Below are 20,505 nucleotides of genomic sequence, written 5' to 3'. Positions count from 1 at the left end.
CTATGAGGAGTGTCTGGATTCTGGAAGGAGGTATTTTTGACCATTCTTCCATACAAAATCTCTCCAGTTCAGTTAAATGTGATGGCTGCCAAGCATGGACAGCCAGCTTCAAATCATTCAATAGATTTTCTATGATATTCAAGTCAGGAGACTGTGATGGCCATTCCAGAACATTGTACTTCTCCCTCTGCATGAATGCCTTTGTAGATTTCGAACTGTGTTTTGGGTCATTGTCTTGTTGGAATATCCAACTTCTGCATAACTTCAACTTTGTGACTGATGCTTGAACATTATCCTGAAGAATTTGTTGATGTTGGGCTGAATTCATCCGACCCTCGACTTTAACAAGGGCCCCAGTCCCTGAACTAGCCACACAGCCCCACAGCATGATGGAACCTCCACCAAATTTGACAGCAGGTAGCAGGTGTTTTTCTTGGAATGTGGTGTTCTTCTTCCGTCATGCAAGGCGCTTTTTGTTATCACCAAATAACTCAATTTTTGTCTCATCAGTCAAAAGTACTTTGTTCCAAAATGAATCTAGCTTGTCTAAATGACCATTTGCATACAACAGGTGACTGTTTGTGGCGTGAGTGCAGAAAGGGCTTCTTTCTCATCACCCTACCATACAGATGTTCTTTGTGCAAATTGCGCTGAATTGTAGAACGATGTACAGATACACCATCTGCAGCAAGATGTTCTTGCAGGTCTTTAGCAGTGATCTGTGGGTTGTCTGTAACCATTCTCACAATCCTGCGCATATGCCACTCCTGTATTTTTCTTGGCCTGCCAGACCTGGGTTTAACAGCAACTGTGCCTGTGGCCTTCCATTTCCTGATTACATTCCTTACAGTTGAAACTGACAGTTTAAACCTCTGAGATAGCTTTTTGTGTCCTTCCCCTAGACCATGATACTGAACAATCTTTGTTTTCAGATCTTTTGAGAGTTGCTTTGAGGATCTCATGCTGTCACTCTTCAGAGGAGTGTCAAAGCGAAGCACAACTTGCAATTGACCACCTTAAATACCTTTTCTCATGATTGAACACACCAGAAGTTCAAGGCTTAATGAGCTAATCCAACCAATTTGGTGTTGCAAGTAATCTGTATTGAGCAGTTACATGCATTTAAATCAGCAAAATTACAAGGGTACCCAAATTTTTGCACAGCCAGTTTTTCACATTTGATTTTATTTCATACAACTAAATACTGCTTCACTAAAAATCTGTGTTCGGAAAACAACCCAGTACTCAGATGTTCCTAGGAAATGAAAGACATACCACTGTTATCTTTTTTGTTGAAAGTAAATTATTATGCAGGCTGAGAGGAGTTCCCAAACTTTTTCATATGACTGTATGCTCCTTGTTTTCTGTGGGTGGAGCTCCAAGAGGCAGAGCAACCATTATGTTACTGCTTCAGCCTTTATATTTCAGAGCTGGAAGTACAACCCTCAGAGGTTCATTGTCATTGTTGTAGAGTGCATTTCTTCTGTGAATGCTGTTGTTGGATATTTCTGGCTATTGCGGTCTCTTGCTTTGTATTTGGAAAACTGCTCTCTGGACTACAATTTGAACTTGTAAGCCTTGTACTGCCTTTTAGGTAAACAGTTTTTGTCTTGTTTGTGCCTATTCTCCTGTGCCTTGAAAGTTTTGTGCTTCTTTTAATTGATATAAATAGATTCTTTATTTATAAAGATACTTTTTTGTTTGTCCTTTAAGCCACGTGGTTATTGCACATTTTAAATAGTTGTACAGTAATCCCTCGCTATATCGCGCTTCGACTTTCGCGGCTTCACTCTATCGCGGATTTTAAATGTAAGCACATTTAAATATATAACACGGATTTTTCGCTGGTTCGCGGATTTCTGTGGACAATGGGTCTTTTAATTTATGCTACACGCTTCCTCAGTTTATTTGCCCTGTTGATTTCATACAAGGGACGCTATTGGCGGATGGCTTAGAAGCTACCCAATCAGAGCATGTATTACATATTAACTAAAACTCCTCAATGCTATAAGATATGCATCCCGCACAGAGCTTGATTGTTTCCTTGTCTCTGCCCCCCTCTCACCCTCTCTGACATTCTCTGCGCCTGACGGAGGGGCTGTGAGCAGAGGTGCTGTTTGCACAGAAGCTGTTTGCCTAGTGGATACGGATGCACCTCTAAGAAATGCCGCTTTATCGCGGTGCTTCCAAAAGCACAAGAAGGGTCTGGCTGCACCTGCAATACCTAAGAATTTAGACACGGAACGCCCTTCATATCACGGAACGCCCCCCTGCACTAGTCACGGAACGCCCTCTGATGTCAGTTTCGAGACGTCATCATTGTTTTTGTCGGAGTCCGGAGGAATGGTGGACTTAGAATATATCTTTCTGAAAGATTTTCGAGGAAAGAAGAAGAGCCATTACCATTGCTGTTATTGTCAGAAAACAGTAGTTCATAAAGATCAGTTCCTCAGGCACTTGTCAGATTGTGGCAAAGGTCCTAAAGTGCTCCCTCTGCCCTCCATGCCCATGGCACTGGTCACCACCCAGCCTCTGCCCTCCATGCCCACAGCACCGGTCACCACCCAGTCTCTGTCCTCCGTGCCCACTGCACCAGTCACCACCCAGTCTCTGTCCTCCGTGCCCACTGCACCAGTCACTGCCCAGCCTCTGCCATCTGAGTTCAAGTTCTTTGTTCTTGATCTTTGTTCAACTGTTCAGTCCCAGCGTTCAAAAGTTGTTCTTTTTTATATCTTTGTTCATATGTTCAGTTCACTCAGTTTGAACCTCAGCCCAAATCTCCCAAAATTAGCATTTTAGCAGGACTGTTCCTTATTTACTCTGTTATTTCTGTTACCTAGTGATGACTGCTGCCCATTTGAACTATTCTTCTTTAAAAAATTTGATCCTAATAGTTTTCACTAGGCGGCACGGTGGTGCAGTGGTAGCGCTGCCCCTGTGTGGAGTTTGCATGTTCTCCCCGTGTCTGCGTGGGTTTCCTCTGGTGCTCCAGTTTCCTCCCACAGTCCAAAGACATGCAGGTTAGGTGGATTGGCGATTCTAAATTGGCCCTAGTGTGTGCTTGGTGTGTGTGTGTGTGTGTGTGTCCTGTGGTGGGTTGGCACCCTGCCCGGGATTGGTTCCTGCCTTGTGCCCTGTGTTGGCTGGGATTGGCTCCAGCAGACCCCCGTGACCGTGTGTTCGGATTCAGCGGGTTGGAAAATGGATGAATGGATAGTTTTCACTAAGCTATTTTGGAAGAGCTGTGTAAATAATTCATAACGGCACAGTGGTAAAACATCCTCAAGGTTCTAAAATATTTGTAATGGTGTGCTGTGGTCTCATGTGTGAAGCCAAAGTCACTCCCTTTATAAATTATTTGTTCATTTAAAAGTTGCTAGAGATTATATTATCTGATGTTCACTATTTCTCTACCTGTTCTATTACTAATAATTCTACTCTTGTAATCTGAAATGAATATCATTGTCATAAAAAGTGATGAAAGGCTCCAGCTAAATTTTGGTTAAGTAATTCTTTCTTCTGTGTGATAAAATTATTAATTGGCACATTTTCAGAATTAAATATTATTAATCCAGTTCTACAATGATATTCCATCTGCAAAGTTCATATCAACTTTGTTTTTAATATATATTAATATAATATAAATCAATTTTGACAAAACACATTTTATCTGTAGGAAAATTGCCTCTAAAATAATGCCAGGTAGCTGGAAAGAACCACAAACGAAGGTAATGTAAATATAAATGTGTGTTGCTAGTATAAGACAAAAAACACACACAGATATCTCCTTTACTAATCACCTCTTAAATTGGTAGAATCTACCCAAACAGACTGGCAGCCTGGACTGCTCAGGGTAAGTGGAGGACACTTTGCCAGTAGTAAGATGTAAATGTTGATTTCAAATAATAACTTGCTTTTTTTTTAGTATGCTCTCTACATCGCCACTGGAAGAGCATTTGATTTCAGTCAGGTCAGTGGTTTAAGTGTAATATTTGTTTGAATATTGTGATTTTTTTTATTCATAGAATTTATTGTAATTTCCCGATTTACATTTTTAGGAAGACATGCCAAAAATTAGAAGATGGTTGTGTCATCTCTTACTTCGCAAAGCCAGCATTAAAGGTGTGTAACTTTTCAAGCTTTTTTTAAGAATTTGTCAGCTTACAGTATTTCAAAATTTTTTTTATCTTCCAGCCAAGACATCGGTCTTCACTTTCCACACAAGAAGAAGGACATTCTGTGCCCCACGGGCAGTGCTTCGTAATTATCACTAATTCTATATATTAGAACTTCACAAAAAGACTTTGACCAACTGGTCACACAGCAGGTCTCCGGTGAGGCTGTCACTGACTTGTGTCTCTCGTCAGCCCTGTGGTGTGTCAGTGCCGTTATGGGGGCAGAGAATGGTGGTCTTAAAAATGAGTGTTTTGTGTGCTTGTGCTCTAACTGATTTATTAAATGGCAATTATTTCTGCTTCCAGCAATTCCAGACAAGATAGGAAAGAGCAAGGACTTTTCTCTCCCACCCTTCTTTTCCATTACTAAAGAATATGAAAATGTTGACTGAATTATTTATGCCAGTACAATCATATTAAGCATATTTATGGTTACATTTAGTTGTTAGCAAATTGTACCTCACAAAGGCACAGTCCTGTCAGGTATGTAGTGAAATGATTCTTATGGCACAGCCAATGCCTTAAAGGTGATGACTTTCTTTTTCCTTTTCAATATCATTCAGAAATCAACCAGTCTAGAATGGAGTGATTGTTTGCTTCAGGTAAACACTTTCCATTATGTATAACTTTTTAGATGTAGCATTTCTATTGTAATATGTTTGGGTAAATGTTTCAGCAGTTTTTAAAGCATGCTTACTAAACTGGGAACAATTAAATTACATATTATTTGAAATGATGAATTTGGCCTTCACAAGTGACAATGCTGTGGTAATTGGACTCTTTGTCTTTCAGGGACTCACTTCAGTACAATTCCAGTAGACGTTCAGATTGAACTGAAATGGGTCTTACAGCAATGTATTAGTAAATAAAAATGAATGCTTTTTTCACTACAGAGCACTTAGTCATTTTGAATTATTTGTGCACTTTCTGAATGGTTTCTAACTAGACATGACATTCCCTTGAAGATGAACTGCTGTGGTTTTTCACTCCACCTCATGCCTACAGGCAGTAGAGACAAAAAGTGAGAGAAATCAATTGAGCTAAGCATTCCTATGACATGCTGTGGTCATATTGGTGTGTTTATTTCATAAGCCAATTTGATTGTTCTTTGGGTAAAAGTGGAGTTAATATATTGATATTCCTAAAAAAGTACTTGACAGTATTTTTTTTTTCTTTTTCATAAAAAAAGTCTTCATTGATCCAAAACATCCTAACTGTTTGTGACTGGCTGGATGCCAACAAAGACCAACTTGTTGGGACAGTCCTCCGGCCAAGAATTCTGGAAATGGACGAGGATGAAGTTACATACACAATTGAAAAATAAGAACAAAGGGGAGATGATGAAGAGACTGAAGAAGTCATGTCCACCTTCTTATTTACTTTTGAATGCCTGAAGGACATGAACTTTTTTCTTGATGAGATACAGGTTAAAAAAAATATTCCCATCAGTTGCTGCTGTTCGACAAATTAGATTTTTGTGTTTTATTTTTTTTCATGTGGAAAAACCTACCGTGATGTCATTTTGTTCAGTGGATTTGATCAGTGATTCACTGTAAAGAAAAGTGGGGATGGACTGGCTTTCTGACCTGCTTCAATAGTTCATTGTCTACTGAAATGACCAATGTAATGGATGGAGGACACAGATGGATGTCCCAACTGGGATTGTGTGCTTTATTTCTTTAAAATAAATTCATATTTGAACCTGGATCTTATGTGTGTGTGTGTGGTTGTGTGAAGGGTTTGGGTGCTAAAATGCCCCCCACAGGTTACACTCCCTATGTGGTTATTATAACAGTGTGATTTGATACATCACTTTAATTTTCAAAACCTAGATTGTTGGCTTGCAAGTTCAAGAAGGGAGTCTAATTAAAAGCAAAAATTAGTTGGGAAAAAATGTACAGCCCCTGGGACTGAATATGGCAACTACTGTATGAAACAATGCCATGTTACAAATCAGGATTATTAATATATATATATATAAAATGATAATGTGTGTCCGGACACCACACCAGCTCCATCATTAAAAATGCTGCTGACATCACCATCATAGGCCTGTTCACCACCAATGATTAAATGGCTTGCAGACAAGAGTCTGCTGACTCAGTGGTTCCAGGACAATCTGACCTTTCATGGCCAAAATTTAAGGAGCAGGTCATAGACTTCAGAGAATGAATTAAGCTGTGGTTTGTTTTTGTGGGGTGCTGTGGAAATGGTGAGCTTGTTTAAATTTCATACAGTAACAATCACTGATGAATTGAGGAGGGAACAGCATGGTTTGCCTATTGCCAAGTTCACCAATGCCTTCCTGAGATGTCTCACATGTGCTGTCTGGAGTCCATCTTCACTGGCGGCATCACATCCTGGTAGGGCACACACGCGAGGGTGGTGAAAGCCACAAACTATTACTGGCACCCAGCTGCCTTCTGTCCAGGATATCTAGAAGACATTCTGCTAAGATTATTACACACTCGGCCATCCTGCACAAGTGTTTTTCTTAATCCTCCCTTCTGGCAAATAGTAAAGAACCAATGGCACTAAGTATGGCTTCAAAGAAAGCGTTTAGTTAAAGAGTTACTGAACAGCCAATCATAATAAGAAACGTAAGAAAAAGACTAGGTATAAATATTTGTAATATACCTGAATATATATCTCTACTGTAAATTGTATTCTATATCTTTGTTGTGTTTTATTATATTATTACTGTTCTGGAGAGGCATGTACAGTAAATAACAATATTATTGTACTGTATGCACAAGACAATAAATACTGTATGTTTAATGATGAGATCACCTCGGGATAATTCCCTGCTGAAAGCACACTGTAACTGATCCACTATTTATTATTAGTAGTAGTTGTAACAGTTTTTGATATTTATAAAAATTTTACAAAGAAGACGACTCAAAGACAGTTTGAGTTTATGTTGGTATAAGTTGGGTCTTTGCAATCAACTTAAATGTTGCACAAAAAAGGTTTAAGAACAATCACGATTGTCTCAAACTGAAAAGTTAAAAAATGTAAAATTAGTAAAATCTACTGGCTGTCACATGCCTTTCAATTGATATGGACATGACATCCAGTATTTCACACATGCAGCTTTTAGTAATGAAAACGTTGATGGATCAAATCAATAAATAAATGACTGTTTCCTAAAATGTTTCCTTGTCAGTTTTAAAACTAATTTTATATGTAGCGCTGTTTTTGAAAACCTTCTAAAAATAATGAAGCTTTATTATTGTTTCACATGTGTATAATTTGCTAGTGGGAATATAAAATACATTTATAGATTGAAAATCTATAGGTATGAGTTTCATGAGGCACATTCAGTTTGAAACACTGGATAGTAATAAGATTTGTTACTTTTACTATAATGTAACACTTCAGAGCAAAACGTAATGAACAACCATTCAAAATAGTAAAAAAAACAACATAAAATTGTACTTTATATCGGCGAAGTGTTAGAATCATGAAAAAGCTTAGAGTGACTTGATAGCATAAGTATGAAACTGGAAGTCATTTATGTTTGACCAGATAGAAAACTGTTGTAATTTGTAGGCCTACAACTACAGCATCTACAGCATTCTGTACAACGAGCGCGTCAACACTGTCTAGCAGAGGGCATGATACGAGTGACACTGGGAAAGGGCGTTATGATAAATTGCGTCATTACATGCGTGTGTACTATGTTGTGCTCTGAAGGGCGTTCCGTGACTGAACCTATGGGCATTCCGTGATATGGAGGGCGTTCCGTGAGGTATTGCAGTCTGCAGCGTGACTCTGTTGAAAAGCACACTTATTGATTTCTTGATGGTTTGCTTTAATCTCGCTCTCTCTCTCTCTCTGACGTTCTCTGCACCTGACGGAGGAGATGTGAGCAGAGGGGCTGTTTGCACAGAGGCTGTTTGCTTAGAAGATACTGACGCTCCTCTAAAAAATGCCGCGGCAAACTTAAAAGCACATGTATTGATTTTTTGATTGCTTTTCTCTCTCTCTCTCAGAAATTCTCTGCTCCTGAAGAGAAGAAGATCTATTTGCATTCTTTTAATTGTGAGAAAGAACTGTCATCTCTGTCTTGTCATGGAGCACAGTTTAAACTTTTGACTAAAGGGTGTTATTTCATGTCTAGAGGGCTCTAATAATGTTAACAGTGTGGGAGAGTTTATAAGGGCTTAAAATATATAAAAATAACTACACAAACATATGGTTTCTACTTCGCGGATTTTCATCTATCGCGGGGGGTTCCGGAACCATGATAGTAGATCTATCATTCTATCTGCAACATAGTTTTTTTATAGTAACACAAGAACAGTAACACATAAAATACAAAATGTAACTACTTCTCATGAGCCAGGATAAATGAATTTCAGCATGAAAATGGAATGAAACTAAGCTTACCATCCATGGGGTAAACTCCAAGCTGCCATTACATGATGTGCTGTCACAGCCCAGCAGGTCATGCAGGGCATGTGCCACAGATAACACTGACAGGAAAACATTAAATGGAATAGGTGTTCCGGCTTCAATGAGCTCCTTCAAAAATACATCTGGACCCAAGAACATTCTTGTAACACTGTCTGCTTCTTTACTGCTAATACAGTTGATGATTTCAGTAATACTGCTGCTGTTGCAAATAGCCCGTAACCTCTGATACTCGTCATAAAAATGATTCCTACTCCACTGGGATGACGGTAAGTTGTCTAGAAAATCTGCAAAGCCATTGACTTGGTCCATTTTAAAGGAAAATCCCAAAATGTTTCCAATCGTGTCTATGTTTGGCAAGGTAGTGATGAAAGAGGAGACAGACCATGTATCACTTGCAAGCCATGTTTTTTTGACTGAGTCATTTATCGCTCTTTGAAGTAGTACTTTTGCAAAAGTAACTTCTGCAAAAACAACCACAACATTAGCTGGGGATTCCCTGACTTTCTGAATAAGCCCAGGGAGCAAATGTGCGATCTCACTGGTAGAAACAGTTTGAGAAAAGTCAATGCAAATGTTAGCTTGCTGGGCACTTGTAACTAGGGCAGTTACTGCTCGTTGACTGTAGTCATCGTCACTTCCAATAATTAAAATATGTTTCCAGTTCATTTGAACCATTAGTAAAGTCATAGCCTTTATTTGATCTGCTTCACTGGGAGCAGTTCTTAAAAAGGAAGGGAACTGTGCTTTATTAGACAGAATGGTAGATGATGACGAATAACTGATCTGTAAAAGGAACAAAAATAAACAGTCATTTTCTGTACAAAACATTATTTGCAATGTAACATGCAATAGAACTCAGCAATGGAAGTACATGTTTTATTAAGCTTCACAGAAAAGTCACAAAAGCATTTTAGAATCAATAAGATTATATTAAATTACCTGAGGCATCATGAACAATTGAAATACTCTTCCAACGGCAACTGATATATCAGAATAGCCTGGACCCACCACAGCACTAACAAATGGCCTATATGTTGTGTAATCACAGAGGTCTTCAGCTTGGTGATCCGGGGCTTTGGATAGGGACAGCAACTGAAAAACATCTGCTAGAGCAGTCGTAATGTCACTGCAGGTGTCCAGTATTTCATAGCCCAGGATTATGCCTGGCAGGATTTCTGTGGAGTTGTTAATGACTTGGATGGTGTATATCATGCTCATCACTCCAAGGAATTTATCCACATCAAATCTGAAATTTAAAAACATACAAAATAAACATGATGTGAAAGGGAAATGTAATATTTTTCTCTGCAAGGCAATTTAACAGTGGCATTATTTTTGTCATTGTTTTTTTTTTTTAGTTACCTGGAATAATTCTGATAATTGTTATAGAAATCAGTATTTGAACATGTTTCCAAAGTCAGAAACTAATACAAAATAAACAAGTCAAGTACAGATAGTTTAGAAACAAGAGTTTTACTGAACCTGGAAAGTCCAAGGATGAAAGAGAGATTCTTTGAAAAAAGGTTGGATAATATCAATAAGTATATTTTTGTAAAGTGCTTTACAAATCACATAATCAAAAGAGATTTTGAGATCCACCTTCCAGACTTAAGCTCTCAAGAATTCAACTTCAGCACCTAAAGCCTTGTGCCAGGAATAGGTCCACATTTCGCTATGAAGTTGCAAAGGATATGACAAACAGCATGATACTGAAAGCAAGCTGATGAATACCCCACCATGCCAAAGGACTATGTGGCAAAGACAAGCAGTGCCCTGCAGCTTAAACCAAAATGTTTTCATTTGGACTTGAGGAAATAGAATGCAACCCCACACAGCACTGGATATCGTCCCTGAAGGCTTTATTATAATGTGGATTTGTTTTAATTAGTTTTTTTTTCAGTTTTTTTTTCTTTATCATTATGGTTTCAAAATAAATATGGGATTTCAGATAAACTCCTTCAAAACTTAAGTGTGTGATTAATATTACTCAGCATAGTACATTTTGAGTTTCTGGTTTTGACCCTTGCCCGTTTTCTTTTCACAAAATTTCATCTTCTGATCCCTTCTCATTTATAAACCTGCCATCTCCATCAATGGCAGTGTAGGCTTGGTGCTGAAAAACTGTTTATCTGTCCCAAACAGCAAGTCCTCCATTCTAATGTTTCATTGCTCCTGTGTATCTAGTGTAAGACTGTGTTCTTTTACAAGCGTTTGTGTTACAAGCATTGTGCCCTAATAGTTTAGCCCTATCTCACCCAAGACGTGGCCTTAGAGCAAGGAAGAACTGACTGTGACATCACACAAAAATTCCAAAAGACAAATGCTCAACAAAAAGAGCCTATAAAGTCAAACAAATCCAGAAAAACACTAAATGAACAAAGAATATGTAGCTCCTTTCCTGTTATATGTTTGCCTGTCTCATGTGTGTTGCGTACTATTTTTTCTGTTGATATATAAGCAAATTCCTTTAAATTCATTCCATTTAAAGATCAAAGTTTAGCCTGTTAAGAATGATTGTCCCTAGATATTTGTAGTGCTCTACAATAACCAAGGTTTCTCCTTTAATTAGAGCTGAGACAGTGGAGCAACTGAGATCTACAACCATATCCTTTGTCTTAGAAATATTTAGCTTGTGGCCGCCAAATGGAGCTCTCCCTGCAGCATGGAGGTGCCCCGAATACCAGCAGAAGACTATGGAATTTTCCCCTACAACCCTGCTGGATACCCCAAGGGCCAACAGAGGACGCTGCAGGGAGGCCCAGAGAGTCACATGTGCCCTATAACCCGGAAGTGCGTCATAGGCAAAGCGACAGCGGAAGTGACGTGCTTCCGGGGTGAAGAAGGACTTTTTATCTGACCCGGAAGTAATAAGGAATTATGGAATAAAGGACTATGGGAACATTTCCGGGTCAGGGAATATAAAAGACTGAGAAAGACACCAGAGTGTCGAGCTAAGCTGGGTGGAAGGGTGGCAACGTGTCTGGGAGTGGTGGATTGGATTATTGTTATTGTATTGGTGAATTTAATGAGTATTGTGGAGAGGAGGGTGCTTTGTGCACTGCTGTTAATTAATAAAGTCAACTTTTGGACTTAATAAAGTCAACTTTTGGACTTGTCAAGGGTTCAAGGGAGCAATAGCACCCCCTATCTGTCACAAGCTGTAGAAGGAAAGGAATGATCACACCATTGGACAAACTCATCAACAACAGGTCTGTGGCTGTCTTCCTTATCGTGTTGGAGACTCACAATTGCAGAGTTGTCTGAAAAATTCAGGATGTGTTTGTCTTTGGTTAAACTCCTGCAGTCATTCATTTGTACATAAGAAAAACAAAAGAGGAGACAGACAGCATCCCTGTGGTGACCCGATAGGTATAAGCTATTAGAGAAACAGCCATTAATACTCACTGTGTTTCTTAAAAAGTCCAGGATCCACCCCACCAGGGTAGGATCCAAACAGAACTGATCGATTAGTTTATCAATTTATTAATGAATTCATTCATTCATTAACTAATAAGTTATTTTACTCTTTTTCTTAAGATACATTTGCTTCAATTACAGTGATATAACTCTGATAAAAAGTAATCTATAGGTAAAGGTAGAAAAAAATAAAATAGGAGCCTGATAAAATGTTCTATTTGATCATTATCATTGACAAAAATTAAACTGATAATTAGTCAATCCAATCCAATTTCCCTTTGCTCCTGCATTAACTACAACTGAGCAGGATTAAGATATTTAAAAAGCTACTCTTTGTCTGAATGATATGAATGGAGAGAATGAATTATGGGTGACTGATCATTAACAGTGACTATGAGAAGCCAGTGTTTTAGGGCAGTGGTTCCTTAAAGTGTTTTGGATCAAGCGCCACTTTGTCAAAATCAAAGATATGGAGGACCAACTATGACTAACCCATTCTATTTCTCAACATCTACTCATGTGAAAAACAGTACAGGGTGACGCAGGGAAACGGGTAATTTTGGAACTAGGTGTTGGCGACCCTGGGGTATCGGCAGTTGTTTGGGACTAATACGACATTGTTTAGAACCGCTTCCCATTAGTTATAACGAACCAGTGGAGTGGTGCGCAACGAGCATTTGCTGTGAAAGCCTTTTATAGCAATGGTAATAGTGTGACTGCTGCTCAAAGGGAATTTCAGCGTCAATACCATTCCATGGCCTCCGAGATCCCCAGATCTCACTGTTTGTGATTTTTTTCTGTGGGGACATTTTAAATTCCAAGTGTACTGCACACGTCCAGCAATCATTGCTGAAATAAAAAGGAGGATTGAAGAGGAAATTGCTGGCATTCCTCTTGACATGTTGCGTCGAGCAATGCAGAATTTTCACAACAGGCTGTCAGAATGCATATGGAGAAATGGACAACACCTTCATGATGTTTTCTTCAAAAGATAAAATGAATATTGATTACTATCATTAATTGCATATCCTGTACAATACATTTCATCATAAAAATGTATATTGTAAAGTTTTTATTCATGCAGGGAATGTCAATTGAAAATTTCCCATTTCCCTGCGCCACCCTGTATAACGACCCAAGGTGCAAAGAAAAACAGTTTGTAGCAAACTTCAAATACGTTGAAGGCAGGCTGAATAGGGCTTTTTTAAAAGGACCTCATTAATTTAAATGCCTGTAATATTTCTTCTGTTATGCCTTTGGAAGGTACCCTAAGTAAGACAACAGAAACCCAGCATGAAAAAACCTCAAACCTGCACTCATCCTCAGTCTTTCTGACTGTCACAAGCTAATTCTCTTACTGCTGCGCTTTAAGTCAGGTCTCAGCCTGGTGTCTTCTCTGATGTCTGGGTTGCATAATGGGTCTCTTTTTGAATTGATTGCTTACTAGGTGCTTGACGCTGCCTACCTGAAAGGAAAGTCTGCTTTAGAAAACTAACGTAGCTGGATTTACGTTTCAAAGTTCCAGAATTTAGCCAATGACCCATAGTAATGCCTTCAATATGCTGTTATGGCACAAAGTCTTTGAAAATTAATTCATCAGAAGCAAGTGTGCATCAGCGTCCAAATGGACGAAAGGGGTCTGATGCTGGGTGTTGGCTCTTTAGGTGGATGTTAGTGTAGATTTAAAAAAAGAGTCCCACACAGTAAAGGAATTAGCTTGGATGGGGGAAAGATTGCAAATTTGAAGAAATGTCAAAAGAGAGAAGGGAGCAATTTCTTCCACTATACAGGATCTGATATAAGAGCAGATGTCTATCCTGAATGCCCCCCACATGTACACAATGAATAAAACAGTTTTGTCAGATAGATGCTGGTAGCAGAGCTACTTTTCATTGCTTCAGTGCAGAATGTTTGCAAATTTGTAAGCTTGTGATAACAATAAAGAGAAACAGAAAATGAAAAATAAAACAGTTGGTTTGTGTGTGTTTTATTGTATAAGATCCTATAGTGACACTATTTTCCCTCTTATGCTCTCTATTGTGTAGACCTTAATAAAGTTTCTAAAATCCCATACACTTACCACTCAGCCCACATCTGTAATCTCATGCAATTAGACATAGTAAAGAAAAAGGCTGGAGTTAAGTAACCCATTTAATAATGTATTAATGATTAATACCCAAAAATATTATATTATATATATTATATTGGCAAACCATATTCTTATAGCCTAAGGTGGAGTGGTGGCTGACAGAGCGAAGTGGTGGTTCTGAGGCTAAGGATCTGTGCTGGTATCTGAAAGGTTGCCGGTTCGAATTCCCATTACTGCCGAAAGAGATTCTACTCTGCTGGGCCCTTGAAACAAGGCCCTTAATCTGCAGTTGCTCCTGGGGTGTTGCACAGTGGCTGGTCCCTGCCCTCTGACCCCAAGGGTTATGCAAAAACTAACAAATTCCTAATACAAGAAATTATATGAGATGAAATAAAAAACAAAATAAATAAGTAGCAGTGCATTTTACGTCCATAGGTGGCACTCGGCTTCTCTTCAGTCTAGCTTGCTTTGCTACCACATGGGCTTTGAAAGGAGTGAATGGTGTATTGTAACAGGCCACACACCTGTCTCAGTATACCTGCTGAAATAGAGTTGTCTTCATCATGGTCTTCTCTTTATGGCCGGATGGTGAGACAGATGGGGGCAAAGTGACCATCTTTATAGTATTCTTACCAGAAAACATACACCAGCGGGGAATTATAGTAGAGAATGGCCTCTGAATCAAAACCAATCATAAACAGCCATACTTTGGACCAATAACATTCAGATACAACTCCCTCAGTAGCTTTGTTTAGTCAGTTTATTACCTTTCTGTGGTGGTTGCCTTATAGGCTCTAAAACCAACTCTAATCACCCTTGTCAAGCTGGTCTGATGCTCAACCCAAACCCACCCCTCCATAAATTTCACATCCTGCGTCAGTTCATAAAACTGGGGGGTTGGTTAGGTAAACATCAAAGCACCTCTGTTCTCATCATTGAAGTAAAACATGCTTCCTGAATCACTGTCTGATATTACATTTGCTTCGTCTAGTTTTCAAATAAAGATATACAAAATATCAACTTATATGGTAGAAGTCAGTCCACTACATTGTGCAATTATTACTGCAGGTATTCTGCACATAGAAGCAAGTGGCCCAAGGGACTGGTGAGAGTGTGATGGAAAGGCTTGGATCAAAGCAGCAGTATAATACCTTTCTGAAAAGGTGTGATTTGAAATCTTTTTTTTTTTGTAATCACATTTTCCAAAAACATCAGATCTGTGTCACATCTGAGAGAAAAAATGGGCATAGACATGCAGTGTAAATGGTGATTTTTTTGGGTTTCGGAAATCAAAAGTAAGGTTGTACCTGTTAGTTTCACAGTGGTGCAGTTACTGTCAACAAAATGTCAGCATTCATGCAAAGGAGTAACAATGTGAAACAATAAAAAATGATAAAAATAATTCCATAAATTAAACAGAATAAATCAGGACACTTCAAGCTTGATCATAACGATTAATCCTAATAAAAGCTAAAGTGAGTCAGTCATTTTCTAAAACGATTAGTCCTGAGTAGGTTCGTTGGTCACACTAGGGTCAATTTAGCATCGCCAATCTGCCTAACCTGCATGTCTTTGGACAGTGGAAGGAAACCGGAGCACCTGGAGGACACCCAGATGGAGAAAACAATGCATATTCCACACAGGGAGGACCTGGGTCATGAACCCAGGTCTCTTTACTGTGAGGCAGAAGTGTTACCACTGCACCACCTAAAAACTAAAGTGAAAATATAAAAATAACCTAAACAGAGTGAACATAAACCTGTGCTACAGGGATTCTGAGAAATCCTTGACAATTTCCTACATTTAAAACTTTTTTTTTCATCATCAGGTCCCTAGAAAAATGCTACCTGGGTGTTCTATCGCTGAAGTCAGAATTTTTTTTCTGATATCATGTTGAATTAAATCTATGCTGTGCCTGGTGTATTACACACACACTTGGGAGGCAAGTCGAGGGCTCATCTAATTGTAATTCCACCTCAAACCAAGGGTCAGCACTGTCACCTAATGCTTCTCCTCTTTTTCTTCCTGCAGATTGGATGAACACCAGACTACCTGACGTCGCCCCATCCAGTCTGGCTTATTCTTAAGGGGCAACACTGCCATCTTTGAGTCAGTCAAGCTCTGACTACTACAAAAAATGCCAATTAATGATGGCATATAGGAGAAATAAGAATTTAAAAGATCTTCTGGTACATGATAAATATCAAGTAAATATCATGATAAATATTTTTAATAAACTAACAAAGGAGGAAAGACCTGTTTTCCAAAACTTCCAGATTCACTCTAAAAACTGTATTTATGGAATTCAATGGTCCATCTGTGGGATGATTTATGTAGGGGAGACCAAAAATGCATTACAAGAGAGATTTATACAACATCTCAGGTTAGTAGAAAATCAAAAGAAAAAGACTGTATTATATGCACATTTTGCACAAGAAGGTCATAAACCTGTAATGTTTGGTCTACAGCAGCAGACAGATTGGAACAAAACAAGGAGATTAAAAATGGAGAATAATTGGATCAGAGCTTTGAATACCTGGTATCCATTGGGATTAAATGAAAAGTAGAATTAATTAGGGGAATTTGGGATTAGGATTTTAGGAATTATTATTTAATTAAATTATAGGGATTATTACTTCTGGATTACTTATTAATTGAATTTTAGGGATTACTATTTATTGATGATTTCTAAATGTAATTATTTATTATTAATTATTGTATATAAATTAATGTTTTATTTATAAATATTTATGAAATTTTTCTAAATTTCAATTATTTATAGGGTTTTTAGTGTAATTATGGAGGGTTGAATAAAACAAAAAATATTTGAGATTTTAAATTGAGAAATAAGTGTGCCTGAGCATACTGTAAAGGCCATATCCCCTACCCTAATTCTGACTACCATATGGAAAATACATTTATACTTTGTTGCCTTTGCCTTGCTTCTTTTTTTCCTTGGCCAACAAATATATGGGGTTTGCCTATGAGGTGCCCTAACTCTTTCTAACAATCCATTTTGTTTTATTACACTGGTCATCTTGTTGCAGTTTGGGGGAAAACTGATAAGGAGTTGATGTATGAAACCATTTGAGAACCCAATGTTATTTTTTCTTATTTTCATTTAAATACTGCATATTGTTGTTTGTACTTTGTTCTAGGGCTGTTGAGTTTCTCTGCACATCTTTATTAATAGACTCATGGTCATCTACAATGAAAAGAAATGGACAAAGATGACAAGGAAGAAAAGAAGCCTCTTCTGTTGAGCTTGATGTGATGTTCGATTCTTGAGATGTACAGTAAGTAATCTCTTGTTTTAAAACTTCCGCATTTTGCCAATAATTACATAAAAACAATGGCGCTCCCCAGAGGGCAACATTGCGGAGCTCTCTGAGTCAAGTTATTTCTTTTTTCTTTTCTCCTTCTTACTTTTTTGTGTCGAGTTAAGACACACTCTTCAAATGTTCTTTATGATCGGGCGACATTATTACAACTGAGAGAGTGCAGCCATAACGGACTTTTGGACTCAATCTCGCTGGAATTCCACCCTGAGCTAGCATGCTATGCTGACTGGACACCAGGCCGGTCCCCGATAGGAAGCTCTTCTGAGAGCAGGCATAAGCGGAGGCGTGGCAGATGGGAAGGAGTTGGTGCTTGGTTAGAAATGGAAGGCTATCCCTGCTGGTCATATTGTTTTCAAACGTTCAGTCTCTGGAAAATAAAATGGATGAGCTCCACGCGGTGGTACCGACTGTAAGACCATTTCTAAATTCTGTTCTGAAACCGTGGAATATCTGACTTTGAAGGTAAGGCCATTTTACCTGCCCAGAGAACTGCAATGCATTATTGTGAGTGTTGTATATCCCCCCCCTGTGCTAAGGAGGAGGCTGCACTGAAGGAGCTACACGATATGATCAACGAGCATGAAAACACATATCCTGACACCGCTGTTATTATTCTGGGAGATTTTAACCATTGCAATCTCCGGAAAAAACATACCTAAACTGCATCAGTTTGTGACCTTCCCCACTAGGGGAAATAAAACACTGGACGACTGCTATAGCAACATCAGAAACACCTTTTCAGTTGAACCAAAACCCCATTTTGGAAAGTCTGATCACCTGGCGATCCGGCTCAATCCAGTTTACAACAAAAGGTTCAAGACAAAGCCAGTCATAGTCAGGACCGTTAACACCTGGACTGATGATGCAAAAGCTAGTCTGCAGGGCTGCTTAGAGGCCACAGACTGGAGCATTTTCAAAGAGGCCACTAACAATATCCATGAATACACAGAGACTGTGAGTGACTACATTAGTTGGTGCACATCCATATGAGTCCCTCACAGGAATATGCATATATTCCCCAAACAAAAACCCTGGTTTAATGGGGACATAAAACAGAAAATCAGGAAGCGGCGGGAGGCCTTTAAGTCAGAAGATCAAGTGGAGTATAACAGAGCCTGGTACAAGCTACAGAAGTTCTTCAGAGCAGCAAAAAGGGCTCACTCACAAACACTTGAAGGCTACTACCTCAACCACAATACACACAGCATGTGGCAGAGAATTCAATCTTTCACAAACTACAGGAGAACTATAAAAACAACCACAGACCCCCGAGATGCTACCCTTCCAGACAGCCTTAACATTTCTATGCCAGGTTTGACAGGCTGAATACAGACACACCCTCAAAGGCCCCCTGTGACTCCTTGGATACTGCTTTCCAGGTGACACATACACAGGTCCTGAAAGCTCTGAAGAAGGTAAACTCCCACAAGGCTGTGGGACCCGATGGAGTTTCTCCCACAGTTCTAAAGGCCTGTGGGGAACAACTAGCTGGTGTGTATGCTGACATCTTTAATTTGTCATTATCCCAGGCAGTAGTCACCAGTATTTTCAAATCCTCCACCATCATACTAGTCCCCAAAAGCCTGGACTCATCCACCCTAAATGACTTCAGGCCAGTGGCACTCTCACCAGTCGCCATGAAGTGCCTAGAAAAACTGGTTCTCACGTATATTAACCATATGGTCCCGGACACTGCTGACCCCCTCCAGTTTGCCTATCGCCCCAATCGATCAGTGGATGACATCACACTCTGCAACACCTGGAGCCTCATGTATAAATGGTGCGTATGCACAAAAATGTTACGTAAGAACGTTTTCACGTTCAAATCACGATGTATAAAACCTAAACTTGGCGTAAAGCCACGTACATTTCCACGGTAGCTCATACCCTGACATACGCAAGTTCTGCGATCCGTTTTCAAGACTGGCGGCACCCAGCGTCAAAGCAGTGCTACTGTTCCTGTGTGGTTACACTTTCTTTTTTAAATCCACATCCCTGATGCGGCTTTATAAATACACTGAAATTAACCGCATATTGTTTATTAGTTTAATGCATCTGATTGTAATTAACCTGTAACAATATAATGGTCCACAGAAAAGTCAAACTATTCCAAATACCATAACTTCTTTAGCGTTGTTACTCTTACTTCACCTTCTTCTTTCAGCTGCTCCCGTTAGGGGTTGCCACATTGGATCATCTTTTTCCATATTACTTTCAGTGCACCACTCGGAGTATTTATATCACTGTATCTGAGTGTGAATCACAGCTCTACAGCAGCAGATCGGAAAGAGAATTATCGGTGTACAGCATCAAGCACACACTGCCATGCTGTCTATTGAACTGCTGTCATAAGGCAAACGCTTCAGAGCCTTTCCTGTAAGGACCTCGCGGGTCAGAAACAGTTTCATCCCAAGAGCTTTAAACGCACTCAATCAGTCCATCAAGTGGACTGTAGAACTGTTTGTACTTATAAGTACTATTACCTCACTGTAAACTTGCGATACAGTTATAATATTGCACAACCTGAGACACTTTATTATAAAGCGTGTATTTACATATGATGATGACATCATTTTTAAAATGAAATGCAGCAAAATATGTTTATTATATTATACAGATAAAACTTTAACTTCATTTAAATAATCTATATTGTTAATAATTAAACATGTGAGGACACGGTGCTAGCGAGCTGCTGGCGCTCCGTTCATGGATTGTTCCTGTCTTGCACTGTATTCTTGCAGGTGCCGAGGCAACACTGGAAGGATAGATGTATAGAATAATTAAACACATAATACAAAGGTATTTCAATGTTCCTTAAATGTTTTGAAGAATCGTCATTCTAAGCTTACAGATGGCTTAACGTCTATTACATAGCTGATTGTATGGCGATTGGGTATTTGGAGAAAGAAAAGTAAGGATAGGAATTGGAGGTTAGTATATTTGAAAGAGACAGTGCTTCTACAATAAAGTATTTCATTGAAGGTCGTGCATGGCGCAGCAAGCATCCTGTGTGAGACATAAACAATCACTGCGCCACTGTGTTCCCATGTTTAATAACATACTT

General features: G+C 39.0%; 1 protein-coding gene and 1 long non-coding RNA gene across 2 annotated transcripts in view; one reads left to right on the top strand and one right to left on the bottom strand.

Annotated features, from left to right (window-relative positions):
• LOC120525384 (G-protein coupled receptor family C group 6 member A-like) overlaps positions 1-20,505 on the bottom strand; it is a 53,428-nt gene that overhangs the window by 22,906 nt on the left and 10,017 nt on the right. The window contains exons 2-3 of the mRNA XM_039747623.1: positions 9,534-9,840; positions 8,568-9,377 (exon numbers count right to left, since the gene is read on the bottom strand). Of these exons, the coding sequence (XP_039603557.1) occupies positions 8,568-9,377; positions 9,534-9,840 (1,117 nt within the window). The remainder of the gene's footprint in view (positions 1-8,567; positions 9,378-9,533; positions 9,841-20,505) is intronic.
• On the top strand, positions 3,608-4,228 carry LOC120525385. The gene is made up of 3 exons (XR_005632945.1): positions 3,608-3,970; positions 4,059-4,122; positions 4,195-4,228. It is a non-coding gene; the product is annotated as an uncharacterized LOC120525385 (long non-coding RNA).

This window comes from Polypterus senegalus, chromosome 3, assembly GCF_016835505.1.
Source record: "Polypterus senegalus isolate Bchr_013 chromosome 3, ASM1683550v1, whole genome shotgun sequence".
Lineage (NCBI taxonomy): Eukaryota > Metazoa > Chordata > Cladistia > Polypteriformes > Polypteridae > Polypterus > Polypterus senegalus.
Note: the sequence above shows the minus strand (reverse complement) of the source record. Positions and strands in the feature narration are given on the sequence as shown.